This window comes from Lottia gigantea (genome assembly GCF_000327385.1).
Source record: "Lottia gigantea unplaced genomic scaffold LOTGIsca_4, whole genome shotgun sequence".
Classification (NCBI taxonomy): Eukaryota; Metazoa; Mollusca; class Gastropoda; family Lottiidae; genus Lottia; species Lottia gigantea.
Genome location: NW_008709379.1, coordinates 3,125,932 through 3,148,645, shown reverse-complemented (window position 1 = coordinate 3,148,645; position 22,714 = coordinate 3,125,932). Strand labels below are relative to the sequence as shown.

Below are 22,714 nucleotides of genomic sequence, written 5' to 3'. Positions count from 1 at the left end.
TAGGGCCTACAACAGAACAACATGTATAACGGTGGCTCAAATACGACATTTTCCAATTTTTATTTTGAATTAAAAAAAATTTTTACTTGGTGAAAATTAATTTTTAATTGAAAACTTTAATTTCACCCAGGTGATAATTCTGGTAATTTTGAATTAAAAACTTTAATTTTTCCTAGAAAATTGGGTGATAATTCCTGTAATTTTTAATTGAAAACTTTAATTTCACCCAGGTGATAATTCTGGTAATTTTGAATTAAAAACTTTAATTTTCACCTAGAAAATTGGGTGATAATTCCTGTAATTTTTAATTAAAAACTTTAATTTTCACCTAGGTGAAAATTAGGTGATAATTAATGTAATTTTTAATTAAAACTTTAATTTCACCTAGATGAAAATAATTCACCAAGGTGATAATTGAAGAATTTTTGATTAAAAACATTTTTTACAAGATTCGTTGAATTATTGCCTATGTGGAAATTTTTAGGAATTTACAGGAATTATCACCTAGGTGAAAATTAAAGTTTTAATTAAAAATTGCACTAATTATCACCTAAAAAAAAATGAAAATAATTATCACCTAGGTGAAAATTAATGATTCAAGTGGAATATGTCGTATGTGAGCCACCCTAATGTATCTCTAATTCTCCAACGGTGTTATTCTGACTTCAAAGATTCCGAACTATCTTTTATTATCAAAAGTTAGATCAGGGTCAGGGTTACTTCCCTTGAAGATGTCATTGAAAGTGAAATATCTGCCCAAAATCAATGCAATAAATATTACAGTAGGATCAGGATTACTCCCTTGGAGGGGTTATTGAATGTCAATAACGTCAATTCTTTGACCAACTTCAATTCTTCACAAATAACAATTTGGACCCGGGTTACTTCCCTTTAAGATATTGAAATTAAGGTTTTGAGCATATATTTATTACTCTGCTTACTACAGTAGGAGAGATCTGCCATAGAGGTGGTTTACGTATCCCATGATTCACAACTTGAAAAGTGGAATGAGTTATTTGTACAAAACTGCAATGTTACCTTCCTTGGCCCTATGACGACTTTCGCTGCATCGTTAACATAATAATGGATAAAGTCTGACATTGTCAGCTGTAGTCGTCCTGTTTCATATATATTATGCGTAGTGTGCTATGAGTGCATTTAGCTAAAGTGTAGGGAATCTCGTGACCAAGAGAAGCCTGCTATTCAGCATGGGATTAAAAAAAATCCATGTGTTAAATTGACTGCACATTTAAAAGGTCTTCCAACAGTTGGAAATATATGCAACGATGCTGCTGGGAATCAGCAAATAGATGATCAAGCCATGAATGTATCTTTAACCATTTTACATGTTTTATTGTACATGATAAACAATTGAAAATAATAACATGACATAAATAATAAAATAATTGACATATGAGATAAGAATTCAAATAGAATGAAACCTTTTGATATCTGTCCTATTGTTGACTTTTTTCTCCCTTTCCTTAGCTTAAGGATTTCTTGCAAATATCACTAGTTTATAGAACAGTTCAAACATTTTCACATCCAAAAAGAGTTTTCTTCTGTATCTGAGCATAGTTTCTGTTTGGTAATTCCCCTTTAAATAAATCAGCAAACCAGGTCCAGATTTAAGACTATACAGTAATTTGATAAGTGATTAAAACAAGTATAATGCTCATATAAAATATTTCATGAGTCAAACTATATGACAATGACTTGAATTCTTATCTGATATAATTTCAATTTCATAACAACAACTATAGCACTTTTTACATTATATAAACAACACTATCAATTCAATATCATTTAGATGATCTATCTTGATCTTCATTGTTTTAGACTTTCATACCGCTAACACCAACAATCAATGTTATTTAACACTTTCAACTAGCAATTTAATTTCTTACTGCAAACTATGCCCAAATTCACAAAACTAATAATTTAAAAAAAAATGAAGATGTTGAGGCATACAGTAATTTGCTTGGTTAATGAAAATTGCAAAATTGACCCTTACTTCCTGAAGTATTTGATTTTTACAAAAAGTATATAAATTGTTATATAAATCTGGCTCACATGTTTACTTTGACTAAACTGCAATCAATGACTTTAAACTCGTTATGATTGTTCGTTGTTTTATTCAGACATTATTTACAGTAACAACCTTCAAGGCCCTCTATAAGAGCTGATGTCATAAGCTGAAAGACAGTGTACAGGCAAAAGGTTTGTAGAAAGCACATTTCAGACAGATATATCAAGATTCGTTAATGTAAAAGCTGGAATCCAAATATCTGATCACACAAGACACTTCAGGTTCATATATTTCAGTCACTAAATTATATTATACTATATTTATTAAACTAAAGCCATATTTATTTTTCTGTAAAGGGATTGATATCTCATGTTTAAATATCTTATCTATTGAAACCAGACACAACAAAAATATAACAAAAGTTTTCAAATCATATGACCAATCCTTAAACGATCCATTAAGAGATCTACGGCCAAGAGATCAATGTTGGTAAACTTTTTTAAACGCGAATAGCCTTCCTGAATTATTCCACAATATCTATTTTCTTCATAAATATGCACTTGAATACTTGGAAATTTATTTCTGTGGACACCAAATTTCAATGATTTCTATTCTTTGTAGTATTTGTTTATACGTTTGCAGGTTGTACATACAAATTCTATGAATGTTGAGCTCTCACAACAATAAAAATTTCACAGTAGTTGATTAGTTAGTCTGCTTACTGGCTCAATTCGTTACTAAAGAAACTTGAGGAGGAGAATTTGAAGATGACGAGTTTCCACTACAGTTTGATTCTTTCTCAGCCTTAATCCGTAACCAAGTATCTCCTCCTAGAGCTTTAGCAAAATGATCATCCACAGTTCCAGAAAATAAGTCCAAGGCAACTAAATCATTTTTAGCTTTTATAGCTGTCCATGTTGTATCACCTAATGATTTTGCAAAATGATCATCCACTGTTCCTAAAATTATCAAATCAATCCAATACATAAGCAGTGAAATATGGTTGAGAAAGAAAATTTTCTGAATTTATTTAATAAGAGTAATGTATGAGCAGGACAATCATTTTCTGCTCCCCAAAAAGGGACCATCTTATTGTTGATTCAATGCATTTGTGAACTGATTAAACTAAACATTCAAAGCATAAATTTGAACTGAAGAGTTTGTAATTGTTATGTATTCTTCCATGCAGATTACATGTGAAGGGAGATAACAAATGTAACATTCCAAAAATATAAAGGGAGTTAACTCCCAACACAAACTGACAATAAAAAAAAAATCAATTTGTACACCCGATTACTAACCTGTAATAGACACATCAGTGTCAGCAACACCAGTGACTCCAGGTGAGGCTTCCTCACTTTGTTCTTCAGGAACCTCATTAGAAGGTGAATATCTGGTACCAAGAGAGCGTCTAAAATGTTCCTCTATTGCTGAATCGGTTACTACAACTGGAAGTAAAAATAAAACGGTTACAACTCATAAAATATCAAGTTGTAGAACCATTAGTAAGCAAACTTCCACTCTGATGGTTGTTCATCATGCAGTGTAATTGTAGACTGATTGGCTGTTAAAGAAAATTCAGTGGGATCATCTTCTGAGAAATAACAAATCATACGTCCAAATAATGCATTAGTGTTACAATAATTGATATACTTCCTCATGTGAAAAGTTCATTAGCTGCTACCAATATTTTGCCAGTATGATGTTTGGTTTTGTAGAGGTGACTATAACCCTTCAAATCCCGATATATTTCATTTTACCAAAAATGTCTCTTACCTTCAATAGGACTAGGTTCTCTAACAGCTAAATTGTGGTGTGATTGACCAATAGTTGAATGATGACTGGTAGCACATGTGATAACTGATGGTCTTGATGAATGTTGATTGGACTTGATTACCTTGGAGTTGGTTGAGAGGTTTAATGGTGTATGTTGTTCCTCTAACTCAGGCAGAATAGGGGGAGGGGGAAGTAAGGGGGGATTAGGGTTTAATTGGGGATGGGGTGGAGGGTTAGGGTAGTAATTATAACCAACTTTATTTACTGAATGAAAACTGGTAAATTGCCTGAAATGGAAGATAGAAAAAAATATTAAATTAGGTTCAATATCACAAAAATTACATATAATATGTGTCATTTATTGCTTACTCACTCCAGATTTTTATCATTGGAAATGGCTTCAATCTTTAGTACCATAGTCTAATAAATTCTGATATTTCAACATTATTAAATTGTTAAATATTTGTAATGAAGTATATAAATATCTATTTTTTCACAGGTTGATTTGTGTCTTGAATAATGTGTAAATAGTCTTCAGAACTACTAAAAATTATGAAAATCACATTTTTCCTTCAAAAATATCTCAAACTAGGAATTTCACTTTCTATTTCTATATATGTCTTTTCTATATAAGGCAGAGTCTTGACACACGTGGATTTGAGGGCTCAAATTTAGACTGTGAGTTGTTAACACTATTACTGATACGATTGGATAAATAAATCATGTTTCTTATCCTCAGGTATGATTGGTCAAACGGATGGCAAATCTATCCCTTCCCTGCATCAAAAAATCAGAAAATATCTTACGTTTGTGTGGCTGCTGTGGTAGTTTTTTTGTTGAAACTATCTAAATGTTGTGTATCATAATGAAGATTAGAGGTACAGGGGTCTGGTCTGTCATGTTTAAATACTTTAGAAGGGTAATCATGTGCTGGTGATTCTCTAGGATCAACTGGTGAACTTCTTTTATACAGTGAATCTGAAAATATCAATACAAGAAAATTAATTTTCTTATAAGATTTTTTCTTGTACATTCTTGGAACCGAGGCCCTTTTCTTGAAAACTTAACAAAGATAAAAGATAAGATTTTAAGTTATCTGATTTGTTAATAAACTTTTTATTTAAATGGAATTTAGAAACTGACCAATCAGATGACTAGAACACTAAAATCATCTCAAGGGTTGAAAAAGACAATCAAATAATTTCAATTTGAGATTAAAATTGTCAGTGAAGATGACTTTTCTAATTATGATTAAGCTAGAAACTCTCATTCCTTTACCTATGTGTATGCAAAGTTTCATCATAAATTTGATATTTGCTGACATATTTATTATCTGTATTATTCTTTATCTTGAGAATAAACTGATTGATGAGTGGTTTACATTTCAAAACTTATAATATATTTTATATATATATATATATATATAACTAATTAATACAAGTCAAATTATATATATATATTCCTTTGTTACAGTGGTTTGGGTTTTTTTTATAATCAAATGCATGACTCATAGTTTATTATGTTAGAAAAATTACTAAAATTGACCATATACATTTCCATCTGTAAAAACTGTCCTTGTAAACTCCATCTCATAATGTCACACCATAAAACAACTCAATGTGATAAGACAGGGTATAAAATAACTTTTTAATATATGACAGTAAGTTACTTCAGTATTTTCAAGTTTTAAACTGCATATTCATGCACAGTATAATTTCCATTATATTTCTGATAATAAACACAAACACAAATTTAATACAAAAGCAATTATTCACTAGTAAAATATGCATTTAAAGAAAAACATTGCATAGAAAAATTCTTTAGATAGGTACCTTGGCTATACCATGGACAATAATATGGAGGTATAGGTGGCAAGTTGTTTAACATAAGATGAGTCATAGGTAGCTGTCTACTAAATGGTTCACAAAATATGGTGGTTCTCCAATCAGGCTCAGGTAAAAGAACCCTTGGAGGCAACAGATACTGATTCCTTTCTCCATGAAAATAATAATCTCCCAAAGTTGTCATATTTCACTTCCACAATTTTAAAAGCATAGCATCAAAACTTCCAAATTTTTTGAAATTATTAACTTGAGAAAACAACACACCTACACACACCTGTAAGGATTTTTTTTTATACTTTTAATATTCACTAATTTGATTGGCTAGAAGTTAGAAGACCTTCAACCTTTAAACCTAGTTAGACTGCTGATTGGTTGAACCTGGGTTCAAGTTCATGATGATCTCAGGTAGTGAATAAGAAAACAAGTTTTATGAATGTAATATATTATAATTATCTAGCTGGGTAGCGGGAGGTATTTTTTATGAATGACTTAACACTGGTTTTAGGTCAGACAGCTTCATTCTTGTTACAAGTTTTGTATCATTCATTAACTGTTTCAAGACAGCTAGCTTGTAAAAGTATTTTTATTTGTGAATAAGAATTTCAATAGGCAGACCAAATTGTGTTTCATAATGTACGCTGATACATGCTTGGAATGAATCTATAATAATCACAGATAATTTGATAAAAATAACCAGTTATTTGTCATTTGCTGGTGAAAAATCGGACTTTTGATTGATCTAAAACAAAATAAAATGTAACCAGACAATTTTCAAATCCAAAAGGAACATATCAGTACGGTATTACTAATAATATTAAAATTATACCATTTTTTTTACATAAATTATAAATAATTCACAAGTTTGCTGCAGGTTAAGCTGGTATCGGGTTCCATCACTGCAAGAGCAGAAAAATTAGACAACTACAACGACCTATATTCTTTTCCATTCAGCTGTCACCAGGAGTGAATTCGTGCTTTGGCTCTGATTAGTACAATTAGTACTACGTCTGTAAGTCTGGGGCACCTCATGAAAAGAACCCATTTCTGATGATTTTGAGTTGCAAAAAAACTTAATATTCATCTTTTTGATAAATCAATCTCTGCTGAACTGAAGAAGGTTTTACTCTGGATTAATTCTCACTTGCAGACAGATTTTAGAGATCCAAATGTATGGGCTCACATCAGCTACCTAAGTTGTACAGAAAACATTGATGGCCACTGTCTGCAACTATTGAGATAACACCTTATGTCTTCCTAAAGAATATACAGTTTATTGAATTTAAGACAATTGCAACCTTAACTTAACTGCTTCCAAAAACAATAGCAAAGAGTGGAATATGTAGCTATGCCAAATGCTACATCAATTATAATTTTGGTTAGATGATGAAATGATTAAATGCTTCTTCAGTTTCTGAATCAGCATTGTCTAAAGTGAGGCAATTTAACAATGTAGTTTTAAAGTCACAGAGTTGCCATTTTCAGGTTTTTGATTTGAATATATGTAACAAAGAGAGAAGTGAGGATGTCTGGGTTTAGATTTGGATTTTCTTCCACCAGGGTGGTTATAAATTAAAAGGGGATCACGACTACCCATGGGGGTCACATATTAGCCATAACTGGGTCGTTGGCAGGGGTAAAATATAAGAGATAAAGATTGGCGACCAGTTATCCCTGATTATCAGTGACTAGTTTCATTCGTGTTTAAACTCTTGAGACTGATTAGACTCAAATTGCAGGGTTCTACTTATACAGTTCAGGGACCCCAGTGGAAGGTTACCGGGATTTGTAAGTATCCAGGTTACCGGGGTGGATTTTTATATTTGATTTGATTATATGTAAATAGTCTTCAGAACAGAAGTACTAGAACTGTCCAAAAAAAATCATAATTCCTTAAAAGAAAATGTTTTTTTTTTTAAACATTTCATTCACATAAGTTTCACAAGCTTATCTTCACTCTGAAAATTGAGGTATCCAAACGCTTGTGGATATAATCTCTGACACATCTTTCATTCCAGCAAAGTATAGAAAAATTGGGACTTGATGGTGACGTCATATACAAATTTTCAAGGTGGAAAATCCTGTAAAAAGTTGCTATTATAACTTTCAAACATGGATTATCATGGATACACATGGCTAAGAAGGGTTGATTTTCACGTGAACAATAACTGTTTCTGAGACAGACTCCTGAGTGATCCAAGAGAATGGCATATCTGTCCCTTTAATTTGCAACCTATATATTTAAGTCATGGCAAGAGCAACAATTCTGGTGCAACTTAATAACATATTCCTATTACAACAGCTGTTAGATCAAAAGGGATGATTCTGAAACCATAGTTTGTCCATGTATTGTTAATCATTATGAATAACTATTATTTAAATTAAAATATTCTGTTATATTTGTGTGCTTAATAACCTTTTCAAAAAATACTAAAGCTAAAGGCAGTTAATTCCCATTATCAACAAAATATATCACTAAAGATAATCTTTGGTATATTTGTTTAAAAAAATAATCCATAAGTTTTTGAAAAGATGACCGAGGTCATCAAATCAAGTTCTGTGAAATCCCTACCAAATTTCTGAAGACTGATTACATTGAATAATGATTCATATTCCTGGACATAGATTTGAGCCAATTACTATTATGTCCAGTTTCTCCAAATAGTCTGCAGTAAGGTTGATAGTGTACATAATTTAAATTGCAATGTTCTGGTGAAACGTGAACATTTTTTTTATGGTTAGGGTATTTGACAGCAATCTTAAACAATGTGGGTTTACAGAGATCTTTTCTCTGACTGAAAATAAAGCAGCATCAACTTTTAAAGGACTCATCTATACTTCATCTATTACCTTGTTCAATATGCCTCTTCATAGACCCGGGGGCTTAAAGGCACAGTGAGTTATCCTGAAGGTCAATATTTCAATTCTGGCATGTGCTGATATACCCTAAGGTTTTTATAACCAGTTTTCCAATGTAAGTGATGCAGGTTGAAGGGGTCAAAAATGGACCTGTGTGCAAATTTCATGGGACAATAAACCAAAGCTCAGTTTGTATTATAATTTTCATAATACCTTATCATAGTACACCAGTAGGCCTACTAACTTTGAAAATATACAAAATTAAAAATTCTAAATTGGCAAAAAATATATGATATACTGCTGTAAAACTAAAAGAGTCCTCAACTGTTAAAAATCAAAAAGATTTAGATATATCACTGTTATTGCGAAATTTTCCTCAACAGCCTATAATTAAATCACGTTTATATGACCAAACAGGTCTCAAAGTTGCAAAAACTTTGTCAGTAAGCGAATAAGCTTCCTCACAGACCCAACTTTCTGTCTCAATTTATATTTTCTTGGGGGCCTACAAACTCAATTTCGTTCGTATTTTAAAATTTATCTCGAGAAATTAATCATGCGTTAACTTTCAAAATTTTAGTGAAAATATGCAAGAAATGTGCAGGTATACACTAAGTTTGTTATGTGTACCATATAAAGTCTTCTTGTGTAGCGCCCTCTATGAGCAAACATGGCAGACGACCACCTGCACTGAATTCCTCGCATGCTTTTCATTACATTCTAGGTTAATGTCAGCTCACGATCAATGTCCAACATGAAGAAAGGCAATTTTTCGTTTAATCCACCCCTTTTACTCAAATCATTTGTTAACTCTTACAAGCGATAACAGATATTGACATTCGGAAAAACTTTTTGCCAAGAACCTTTGTCTGGAGAAAAACAGCATGGCAGCAGCGACCGACATAAATTCTTTGTCTCTCGAAATCGTAACATGTCAACAATTCTGACTTGCTTCACCAAGATTATTTCTTAATAAACCAAACAACTTCCAATGTAATGAATTTCAATTTTGTAACTTAAGCCCAATCACCATTTTCTATAAATATTTCATTATAGTGCCAAGATAAAAATCTTTGAAATCTTTTTCAAAAAATAATCAATGACCGACTTTCAATTCGATGGAGAACGAGTGGAAAAAATCTAGAATTTTCCGATGGCTTTTAAAATTATAATGGAATTATTCCATTTCAATCTATGAATGTTATTGATACTCATAGACAATGTGATTCAATGTATATATAATAATGTAGTAAATACTTACGATTTATTTCTGTTGTTTCCACCATGGACGCGGCCCTTGACAGCACATCCAGAGGGGATTCCATCCTCACAATCGGTTAAAGTTTCTTTTTAAAAAATATATATCTTACACGCTTATTAATTCAGCATTCCATCATTCAAAAATCGGAGGTCAATCGAAGCTGATCGCGCGTTGATGAAGTGTCCTATATATGTGTATATCTAAAGTTTCTATACCATTTCGTGAACTAAGTTATTTGGATGTTTTGAATTATAAATGTAAAATACCACAGTTTTTATATAATACCTCGATATCAATCGATAGAATAAATGTGAACACAAAAGACTCTTCGAACTGAAACAGTCGATGCTTTTTCCTCACACGACAGCAGCTTGGTATGACAGGAATTTTTCTACGGCAAGTCACATGACTGTATTGGATATCACGTGATATAAAATATGTCGGCTCAATAGCAGCCGAATTTTCTTTTGTATAAATGATAGCTAACTGTACATTGGGAAAAAATGTAGAGTCTTAAAATATGAAATTTGAGTTAATTGTGCATCTGAAACCTAAACACTTTCATTGACTCCTTATATATTTCATAGACTAATTTACATGAGATTTTGGTCAATTGTATTATAAGTCAATATCCAAACCTACTTTATGTAACCTATATATATTTGATTTGAAATTAGTTGAAAATATCAGTCTACTTCATATTTGAATGCAAATTAGAATTCAATGTTTTATAATTTATATTCATATGAAATATCATTTTACATAATATGTACAATGTAAACGAGAGTTCAAAATCTTTATTGCTAATCTGAATTTAAATTTGTGTTAAAAAGTCATTACAAATTACATTAAATATCTGCATGTAAATAAGTGTTCAATATCTTATCTATATTTAAATTTATATAAAATATCATTTTACATTATGTATCTGAATGTAAATGAATCTTACATATCTTTATAAATTATATCAGAATGTAAAGAAATGCAACTGTAAATAAATATATTTTTTGTTATTGGTGGCTTTGATATCTGTAAATATCTTAATGTAAATTTATATAACATAACATATCTGAATGTAACAAGTCTTATATATCTTTATAATATATATCTGAATGTAAATTTTAATAAAAAATATTTTAATGGTGTCTTTGCTAGCAGTAAATATCTGGATTTAAATTAGTCTTCAAAGTATCTGAATTTAAACTGATATGAAATATTATTTTACATTATATATCTAATCTTAGCTTAGTGCTCAATATCTTTAAAAACTATATTGGAATGTAAATTCATAAAAGATATCATTTACATTAGACCTAAAATACTAAATGTAAATTCGAGTTCTTTATCTTTATATAATAAATCTGATTCTAAATTTATACTAAATATCATTTTACATTATGTATCTGAATGTAATATTTATATCTGAATATATCTGAATTTTTATATCTTAATGTAGTCATTAATATAATATAATTAACCTGAACAAATATGAAGTATCTATAAATTAATATTTGATATCTGAAACAGGCTTTTTCAGTTATTACAAAAATTCCTTTAAAAATGTAAAAATCAAGGGGAAAACCTATCATAGCCCTGATTTTTTATGTCAATTCCTAAATTGTTTTGTTTTTCTACTTGAGGGGCGATCGTTGGGTCGTCAACAGGGAATGCTGTTTGGAATGGTTTGAGATGCAAGAGAATCAAACCTAATTTTTCAATTTTCTTAATTTATATTTAATATAATTTAAAATTATCTGAATGTAAATTAGAATCAAATATTATAAACAAAATATATATGGGTCCTTATTCTAGAAAAGTTAATTGACATAAAATCAAGATTTTCCTGAAAATAAGACAAAAATCAGTCCAATGACTGGAACATAAATATTATCTGAACGTAAAGTTTTGAAAAAAAAGTACGTCTGAATGTAAAATAAATTAAATAGCATTATAAGATACCAAGATACTAAAAATTAATTTTTAATGTTAATTTGTACAAAAAATCTTACAAATATATTTCTCCAAACTTATTCAGTAGATCTCTAGCAGGCGAAATTGTGAAAAATCCTTGGCTTGTAGATGAGCTATACCGTGCTTATTAGGTATGAAAAAAAGGCCCTTAAATTTTAATGTATCCCTATGGGCAACAATTGCAAAGGTATATTTTTACTGCTTCTTACAGGGATAACTGGCTTGTAGCATTCAAGCTTTCTTGGCAACATAGGTCATTACTTCAAAGCAGATTTACCTTCTACCAATGTGTTGCCTATACATCTTTACATTAATCGTAGATGGATTTCTTTGAAACTTTAAATTGAGTTTGCAACTAAAACTTTTCATGCAAAACACTTTCAGTGTCAAAAACTACACTATCGGGTCTTTTTCGAAAATTGTGAAACAGAAAAAATCAAAATTATTGATATTTTTCACATCTCGGCCAGTTTGAACTATCATATTACAGGAAATTAAAACAATAAATAAATCCATATTTCCATAAGGGTATAATAAATTAATGTCAATTTTCTCGAAAAGAAATTACAAATATACTATCTGTCTGTAAACAGGGATCAAAATTAAGGTTGGTGTGCCATCTTGAGAAACTGATTTCAAATGGTGCTAGAGGAATTATGAATCTATACATCATTTGAAAGCAGACCCCGTAATGGTAACATATCTGAACTGGATCTGTAGCTACTAATTTTCAAAATCCACCAAATGTAAGTACCAATATGCTAAGTTGTTTATATGTTGCAAAGAGATCATTCAAATTCAAATTCAAATAATGTGGTCTGCAATCCCAGTATTGAATTTTGTTGCCCAAGTAGCTACATTCCACAACAGTTTGAATCATCATCATATTGGTAACTGTTTCTTATTCTGCAGTCAAATACACTGGTTTACCATAAAAATTTGATTAGAGCATTGTTAATTCACCATCCTTGTCCAAATAGTTCACCAAACATTATATATCTTGATGTCGTGTATCTGAAGGAATTGTCCTGAAATGTAAAATGAAATGTAAAGTCATGAAATGTATTTTGTTCACAGAATTCTTGGTATGAACTGGTCAATAAGCTTCAGTCTTTTCTTCATTTTATTTGGGTCTTAAAAAAAGATAAGCAACACTCTATAGTATGTCGTGTAAATTGACATAGTAAATGACTATCTATTATTATATTCCATGAATCCTGACCGAGTGCAAAATTTCTTAGCAGTGAAATATACCAGTACATATAATTCTGCATACATACATACATACCAACCTCTCTATGTGTATATTTCAATCAACCAAGCAGAAAACTGATAAAGTCACATCTAACAGAGCCACTCCTATAGTGTTCAATACTAGCTGGAACATTATTATGCAATATAGTACAGTTCCTAGTCAAGCACAGTGAAAAATCATGTAGAATAGTATTTTGCTATATAAACATATAGCACACAATCAAATAGGAAAGCATTAGAAGGAAAGATATTCTGTATTTGGAATAAAGCATAGAATAATACAGATACTTACCTCAATATACACTAGGAATGGTAATATATGGCTGTATATGGTGATATCTTACTACTAACTCCCTCTACAATAATCAATCAATATAGTTTGTGGTTTATAATGAATTGTTGGGTTCACTACCATACAGTTAACAGATAGCTCTATAGAAATATCTCCACACCAACTCTCTACTGTCTTTATAGTAATCAATGAATGGAAGCCTAGCCAGTTTTCTATTACAATTTATAATATAAATTTAACTATTATGCTTGGGGTTACAGCTACATTCTATTTAACTCTATTAACTAACATCTGCAAAGAATTGGATTAACCTAATTTCATTATTTAGGGATTAGGCTTAACATGGGTTTGGGATAGGAGATTATCAAATATTAAATCATAATTGACCTCTATGAAAGTTCAAAACCGCGATATCTTGACAAAATTTAGTTGAGAAATTCATCATCGAGTAAAAGTAATGTGCATATTTTTTTGGAAAATGTAAATGTTTCAGAAATTTCAATGTAATGAAAACAAAAAAAATCATACTATGTATTGTGTCCCAATAACCACATGATATACATGTCGGAGAAACTTTTAAAAAATAACACCTGCTTTGAAAATATGTAAAATCAATGGATAAACCATTCAGTTTGCTTGGAATTTCTGCATATTTCAATACTCTGAAAACTCTCCTATAAACCTTATGATGCCAATAAAGCAATGTTTTAAAAATGGTAAAGTTCCACCATAAGAGTTCTAGTCAACTTACAGAATCTCTGATCAGATCTGTCATATTAAAATTTACCTGAAATATTACTTGAACCCTATACAAAGCTATTGTCTATATCAGATCTTCAAAACTATACTCTTATTTTGTAATTTTTTACAAGGGCAACAACTCAAAAACAATCAACACACTTGTCCTTATTATCAACATTATAGGCCTACATAGGCATTGCACAAAAAACTTCGATCCACCATTGAGACAAGCTTAGGGCAATGAACTTCTTGACTGAAAAAGCAATTAGTTGTTTCACCGAATAGGCCAACATGTAAGCCAATGATGTATGCCACTGAGTTCAATCAAATTCAGATCAAAACTTAAGCCTCTATAAAATCACTAATCTAATGTTGCACCTAACATGGGTGCACAACCAGGGGTAATGGAAATTATTTTAGGACTACCCATATGCCATCCACATGCACTTAATATTTAGTATAACTTGTCTTTTAACCACTCCAAATTGATAATCAAAAATAAATGTTCTGTTGTGTGTCATTAGCTTTCAATGTCTACAGCCTTCAGTATATAGAAATGAAATTGATCATTTTATGTGTCACAGAAAATGGCCCACTGTCAATGAAAAACAGGTTAAAATTTCCATTCACCAGAACTATTTTGGAGTTGTCATATTGATTGATTGAACACTACTAGGCCTACTCAATGACTAACCTAATAGTGGCCCTACACCTACTTTTTCTATTCATAATTATACTCTCTCTACTCTCGGCTAATTTAGGCAATAGGCTAATAATTTACTGTTGAAAACATCACAGAAACACACTGATAGTGGCATGACACAGGTTACAAATTGCTTTCACCTAAGATTCAAGGAAAGTTTAGATCTACTTGCGTTTTGATGGTATAATAATATTAGTCATAATTAGGTTTTGTCAACCACCCAGGTAACAACCTGGGCTTTGAAATGTGTCTGGATAATAGAAACATCATCAAACTGCAACTTGTGCATACCAAGACTTAACATTTTCCACAAGATATATAATAATAGATAAGATGTAATCTAATAAGATTATTAATTCATTGTTCTATTTAGCTAATAAATGGGGTAGTGCCATTCTGTTATTTATAGACTAGTAATAAGATTCGAGTTGTGTAAATTTAAATAGTCGAAGTTTGTAGTTCAAGGGAGATAATAACATTTTAAAATAAAATTATTCCAGACCTACGGTAGATTGTCATGTCTGTATTTTAGTAATCGTATTTGTAATGTTCAAATTCCAGCTGCCTAAGGAAGAGCTAGGTGATGAGTTTCATGATATATTTAATTGCAACTTTTTTGGTATAGAAGAACATAAATTTATACCTGACCATATCTATAACAACAGAAACATTATAAGTCTGAGTTAATAGTGAAGATAAATAATTATGCTAAATTTTAAAATTGTCATGTCTGTATTTAAGTAACCGTATTTGCAATGTCCCACGTCCAGCTTCTTACACCAACTTCATATGTAAAGTATATATGTTTGTGCAAGCTTTATATTTGTAACATTTATATTTGTTGTATTTATTGTGTGAAGTTTATTGTACTATTAGCCTATGCCTCGTGTGCGGCCTTCAGTGAAATAAAAAAAGTTTCAAAGTGAATCAACTTCAACAGTTAACTGTCCAAACAAGGAGTTATTATAACTTTATTGGTGCAAGCTTCAGCTAGTGACCTATATTTCTCAGTAATCAAGAACTGAAATCCACAAGACTTCATACATGTTGTAGCCATTCTAGATCTAGTTTTGCTTTGGCTACCTAAGATAGAAAAAAAATTAGCAAAAAATATCGCAACTGTTGAGTGTTAAGCCTATGCAAATTCAAATGCTTCATGCATTGCGAGAAGAATGATTTTAAGCGAAATGTATTTTTCTGAATTTAGTCCAGTTCAAGCAAGAGAAGTAATATTGATATTACTCTTACTCTTCTGGATACTTGATGCCGCTTTTCATAATAGAATGATTCCTCAAGGTTGCGAGTGTTTATAAAAAAACAATTCTTGTCATAATATTACTTTTGTGAACAGTTCCCTCCCTTGAACTGTTAAAATTAAATGAAAATATTTTCACCAGTTGCCTCCCTTATACTGTTGAAATTGGTTTGTATTTTGCCTACCTTCATGATGTGCATGGCGCTAGGCAGGGAATGCTTACTCCTCTAGACACCTGATACCACTTTTCATTTTGAAATACTTTCTCAGATATCAAATTGAATTTTGAACGATGTCTTTATTTCTACGATGACACTTATTTTAAGCAGCACCTAACTTTAAGTTTAAGTCCAGTCGGTTTTCAGTTATGCATTAACCTGAAATACTGATTGAAAATGAGCTGTTTATGAATGGTAAACAAAATGAGCATGACCGTTATGTATAATTAATAGATTTATTTCATTTTTCTGGTCGATACCTTTTCGCTTCCACTAATAATTAACTGTCTCAAACTAATCCCAAATTGACTTTTCAGCAATATGGTGTCTTTGGTTTGCCTCTAGGCTAATGTCCTCTGGCGAAGGCGATAATTCAAACAATAACAATCTCTTGGTTCGATGGCATTAATTCGCAATAGAAAAGTTCACCGACGTCGAATAGAAACTAGACATCTCCAAGACGTTTTACACAATGATTTATAAATTAAATTGGATTAAATTAGACTGAAACTTCTCTATTGGCCAGATGTTTTTATTTGGATCAAGACACCGCATCTGATTTCCTGGATAGTGGTATCTTCCAGGGGTAATAATAATTCGGCATCTGCTATTCATGAACATCATAAATTCATGAAAACGAAACTAGGCTAGACATGAACTGAGATAGATGATTATAACTATTAAGAACCAAAGATATATATTGGTAAGTGATACAGTTCCTTTCATGCGAGTGGCAGTTGGAAGCCTAGTACAATATTTTAGATTATAAATTAAGAACTTAAGGTCAATAAGGTTAAGAATGTTTAAGAGAAGAGAACAATAAATTAACAACAGGGCTCCAGAAATCGATTTCTTCGTCTTCGTTGAAGGTGTAAAGAAGGAGATGGAATACCTACCGTGAAAACTCCCCAAGATGAGCCTGGTTTGGATTCTCTGCTGGAATAATTTGACAACACTTAAGTGACTGATACGTTCCGTTAAAATACCATGATCCCCGGTTAAAATAATCATAAAGAATATGTAATGTTGTGGTAAGCATGTGTCCTATTTCTCATATCTTGGTGAGCATTTGTCCTGTGAACAACTTTACTGTCCGGCGAGCATCTGTCCGTAACACATAACATCAGTCGCTTTGAGATAGAGATGTTATGGTTGTAAGGGCAAAACGAACACACCCAAATACTACAGTCATTGTACAAAGATTATGTTCGAGCCAATATCAATAATTGTTTATTCATAGTCAAAAGCTTTTTGTTCTCATGTGTTCCGATTTCAAGTCTAGAGTAGGACACTATTCAATATTCAGTGAAAACATTTAGCTTTACCTATTCAAATACCAACAATGGCTGTTCTTTACATTTGTACACTTTTTGCCTTGTTGTATTATACAGGGTTCATTCATGTCTAAATATATTGATATCTATATGTTATTTCCATGTTATTAGGATCACTAAGAAGATCCCTTCATAAAAAGTCTCTTCAAATATGGGAGGGGAACGTTGATAGACATTATAACTAGTGTTTTGGATATAAACAAAGTCTTGATACAAATTTATTTCGTAACTAATTATGGAAATATTTTTGTAAGATAATCTTAAATTGATGATGTTGTTTTTTCCAGTTCTTTTTGGGATTAATGTAGTTTATAAATAGTGAAATGTGTTACTTTTCAATGTGAATGTTCAATCATATAAATGTCATTTCGGTGAAGTTATTCTTAATATTCGCAGTGAAAAAGTTTCGATATTCAAATAGTGTTTGATCAATTTCTATTGTTTATAATTCAATTTCTACCAGAAAACGTCTGGTAGTTCGATTCAATATTTATATTAATTGATTAGATATTCGCGTTATATTCGGTATTTATTTTCTTTGGCAAATGAAAATGTGACTTATGTGGAATTATGTGTTTCTATCATGACGTCATCCACCAATCCATCTTATGTAAGTACTACATAGCTTGTCTATTAAATATGTTCCAGGTAATGCCTTGTCTGATTCCATATTGTTATTAAGACTTTTTCCAAAAGAGGAAATTAACTGGAATCTTACGTCCTTCCTCTATAATTTCCTTTCTAAACGCATGAAGAAGAAAGAATCGCCATGGAAATACCAAATTTATGTTTCAACCCGAACCAACCATTTGCTTACACAATTGTGCTTAAACGGTTTACATTTCTTGTGGCTCATGCCTTCTAAAATAGTTCCAATTCTGACATTCTTCACATGAATGAAGGCCAAACCTTCTACATTCACCATATCGTCTATATATTCATATATATTTATATATTAGCCGTGGATGTAAGAAATATAAATTAATTTTCTATCAACCAAACGAACCAAAACTTCAAATCGAATTTTGGAATAAGATTTGGCATTGTTAAAGTGGCACATGTGAAGAACACTTTTGATATTATTTTATGATGATGTGATACGTTATAAAGGTGTGATTGTTTACTATGATTGTTTACTTAGACAATGATCTCAAACGGTTAATTACCTCAATAATACGAGATTTATGGAGTTATCTTGTTTGACTTCATTGAAGTTATTTGTTAGTCTTGTATCATAAAACTCGTATCTTCAATGGTTATTAAAATATGTTGATTTAGGGGCTGGTGTTTATACATATAACATACACATCAGATCATTATAATCCCATGTAAGTAATTTTGAAGGTGCAGAACGAAAAGACGTATTTACAGATAATTTTCTGAAGCTTCTCTCATTCGTCAACTGATGTATTATTTTGTTTAGTCATATAGTAATGTATAATTTGCTATAATAAATATATACGTAAAATTTGAAGCATTATGTTTTGTAACGAATGTAAAATTTGTAACATTACTTACAGAATATGTATCGTATGAAACATTGTGTATGTATATTTAGTATGTACATTTTGTAACATTGTGCATGTTTACTTTGTATGTACATTTTGTAACATTATGTATGTATATCTTTTCAGATGGTGGCCGGATATTACCCTGGAAGTGACCCAAATCAACAAATAGCAAACAACCAACCAACTGCTTATTCAATAACCCAAAATACACCAGCAACCCACCAGCAATCAGCGACCCAATCCAGTCAGGTACAAAATCCACCATCAGCCCCAAGTAGTCAAATTCTACAAGGTCAAGCATATTTACAAGTATCCAACAACCAAGGCTACCCCCAATATACTGTCAATGGTCAGTTCGAAACATCGAATACCGGTATTTATCCAACCGAAGGTTCAAATCAATACGTTCCTGGGAATATTCAGAACGGTCATGTTAATATTGCTCAAAGTGTGCCTTATTCCGTAGACACCAACTATTACTCTGGCAACAATTCACAACCAGTTCCTCTGAGTGCAGCTGTAAACAGCCAATATCCAGCTGTAGCCAACCAAGTCAATACAGGAAACTATTACCAACAACCGACCAATTCAACGAATTACCCAACTGTTGTTTATCCCACCGGATACAACCAACAGTACGAAGCAAATACCCAATTAAATCCCCAAAGCGTTCACATCGACCAACAGCCAACACAACAATACCAATTGAATCCTGAAAGCGTTTACATCAACCAACAGCCGACAGTTATCAACCAACAACCAACACAAAATTACCAATATTACGTTCCTCAAAGTAATACAGGTGGAAATAATCCATATATAGCGGCAAACGGCCAATATATACTTGTCAGCGATCCGTCTTACGCTGATAACAGCAAATATTTAACAGGAAACCACCAGCAATATCAACAGTACACCAACGAACACCCGCGGTATCTCTTGAACCAGCCAGAAAAACGGCAAAGCCGAACTGAACACAACAAAGACGTTAAAGAGAGTCGTCAATATTTAAAAGGTAACAGTTCACACAATCTATCAAATAATTCCAAATACGATCCACATTTTTTTCAAAACGGAAATCACACAACTGATAATACCGAACATGACTCTAAAAATATTCGGTACATCAACGGTTTAAGTGAATACTCTTCTCAAAACTTGCCAAAAGCATTGCCTTATGGCAAACCCACATTAAAGACAAAATCAGCTGATCTCGATAAAATTCGGTATACGAAGAACGATCACCAATTACCTCCTGGTCTTGATAATTTTGATAAAGCCGACGAGCAAAAAAAGGACATTGTAAAGGTTCAAAAGAAACACAAAAAAGAAAGCGTAGTTAACGGTCTTCAAGTACCGAAACTTGACCTCAAACTTAGTAAAAACTCTAACGACTTCTCTATCCAATCCGGAAGTGACGAGGACTATTGTGGTTTTTATCCGAATTCACCAGTTAAACAAAAGCCAAAGGGTTTGGTCAATGTGATCTTGCCAAGGAAACAAAAGCGTTTGCATAAGAGAATGAAAAGTCATTCAAAACATAAGTCTAGTTCTAAATCTTCTAAAAAGAGACACGCAAAAGAGGTTCGCCGTGGATCAGAAGCCGATTCTGAAACCGAAATGAGTACAGGTGCATCTGAAGTAAGCGTTATGAACAAACCTCCAAGAAAACTCTACCGAAGTTACAAAGACTATTATGATCCAGAGACTAAAGAATCAGGGAAGGATCTTCGACTATTTCGACGTGAAAAACGTCAGACACGTGCAAACGTTCTCAGTCGAGCTGAACTATTGCTCGATAAGCGCAAACATTACAATCGTCTTCAGTCGGAAACTAATTTTTCTACCTTGTCGGAAGTAGAGACTGGCTATCCAATGTGTGTAGCGAACCCAAGTCCGGCGCCGTTTTATGACAGCGGCGTTGACATTTATCAACCTGCCAAACAACGAATAAAATCAAAATCAGTACCCGCAATACCACACGGTAACTATCAAAAGCAGGCATCACAAACTTCATTTTATAGTGTCAAAAGTAATCAAAAACCACCCAAAAACACCTCAACCCATCTTGTGAGGCAAAATAGTGTGCATGCACGCGCCTTAAAAACGAAAGTGTTTAATTATGGCGATATGACCTATACGTATAAAAATGCTGTGACTGATACACCCAAGGCACCAAAATCGACAGTCGGAATATTGACCATGAACGCCTTATGGAATCTGCGTAAAGAGGAGAAAGGTGTACTGAGTGATGCTAGTTTTGACGCTCGGGCATCGTATTTAATGCCCGTTGGTGATGTGGACAGTGATGCTTATTCCGATGAAGGGAAAAACCATTATTCGCTAACAAAGCAGTGGAACGATAATCACCCTCCCCACAATATTGACACAAATAGATCTTCAGATATACTGGATGTAAAGGAAAATAACCGGAAAAATATAGGCTTGAAATCTTTCCGAACTATGCAAAAACAAAGAGGTATACAGAAAGGTCCACAGACGGTAAGCTAAAGTTTCTTTTTAACTTTTTTTGATTAAGTAACTCGTGTTTTGGTTTTATGCTGTTGAATTACCTTTTTTCCATTATGTCTGTAAGTGTGCCATAACTCAGTCTTTTGTTCATGCTGAATGAGTAACAGGAAGTGACAAAAATACAACAATTGCACCCCAAAAGTGTTTTGTCGCTCAAATTGAAAATGACAAACACCACTTTGTCATTTAATTGTGTCTCACATGACCTCAGGGCTCAAATGGCACATATTCAATGTCTGATAATCTGGGGAAGATCCGTGCCAAGATAGCTGGCTGAAAGGATCCTAAATTGTTATTAAGTTATCCCTGTAAAATATAGTTGTTATCCTGTCTGTCTTTGACTCTGAGTTTTGTGACATTTTAAACGCCATAGTTGACCTGCATGATAACAAAACTACGACCTATACATGAGTATGTACATTGTAGTTACGTTATGAGTTCCTAATATCTGGATGGAGTTTAGCTGAAGAATGCGAGCTCTAATTTCGACACCCTGTATATATGATACTTACTTATATCCTTGGCCATTGCTTTTGACTATGTTTTCGGTCTCATTACAATAAAACTTCTGTATACAATTCAGCCTCTAAGACAATTAAGATATAGCATACATACATGTTAATTTTGTATATTATTCTGCTAAATTGTATATCATGATAATTTGACAATTTGCTTCATTAAGATGAGTTTCCTCCCTTGAATTAGTTCATTTACAAATAATTCATTTTCAGCAAGATTATTGTCTGCGACCAGGAATCATTATTATTTTCTTTACATTAAGAGTATCTTGATGGGGTTAAGGTTTTCTAGATGACCAGTCTTCAGAAAGTCGACCAACCCAGAAATCACTAACCTTGCCTTATATGGTTTTACAATTTAAGATGGTTTCAAAAGATGAATGTATCATAGGTATTATACAGTGCAATTTCGACTTTACTTCCTTCTTAAAGGTATACTACCTCTTAGGATGACCAAATGGCCAAAATGAGTCCTTGTTTATCAGTGGACTAAGCTAGTGTTATATCTATAGGACAGAGTCCCTATATAATCCAAAAAATCCATAAAACTTTGTAATAATCCATCCACTAAGTAATTTGGAGGCGTTCTGGTCCAATTTCTTCTGTATTGGCAATAACG

General features: G+C 32.1%; 3 protein-coding genes across 3 annotated transcripts in view; 1 reads left to right on the top strand and 2 right to left on the bottom strand.

Annotated features, from left to right (window-relative positions):
- The window catches only part of LOTGIDRAFT_153738 (hypothetical protein), a gene marked incomplete at both ends in the record, with an annotated part of 6,327 nt that extends 5,226 nt beyond the window's left edge, over nt 1-1,101 (bottom strand). Inside the window, one exon of the mRNA XM_009059752.1 lies at nt 1,039-1,101. Within this exon, the coding sequence (XP_009058000.1) occupies nt 1,039-1,101 (63 nt within the window). The remainder of the gene's footprint in view (nt 1-1,038) is intronic.
- Nucleotides 1,102-2,755: 1,654 nt separating this feature from the next.
- LOTGIDRAFT_228776 (hypothetical protein) lies at nt 2,756-5,833 on the bottom strand (the record flags this gene model as incomplete). Its single annotated transcript, XM_009059751.1, has 5 exons — nt 2,756-2,988; nt 3,331-3,477; nt 3,806-4,092; nt 4,612-4,783; nt 5,638-5,833. The coding sequence occupies 5 exons, from the start codon at nt 5,831-5,833 to the stop codon at nt 2,756-2,758; spliced, it is 1,035 nt and encodes a 344-aa protein (XP_009057999.1).
- A 12,284-nt stretch (nt 5,834-18,117) lies between these two features.
- LOTGIDRAFT_153736 (hypothetical protein) lies at nt 18,118-22,368 on the top strand (the record flags this gene model as incomplete). The annotated part of the gene is made up of 3 exons (XM_009059750.1): nt 18,118-18,144; nt 19,169-21,547; nt 22,309-22,368. 3 exons carry the CDS (start codon nt 18,118-18,120, stop codon nt 22,366-22,368), a joined length of 2,466 nt encoding a protein of 821 aa, XP_009057998.1.
- Nucleotides 22,369-22,714: the final 346 nt, after the last annotated feature.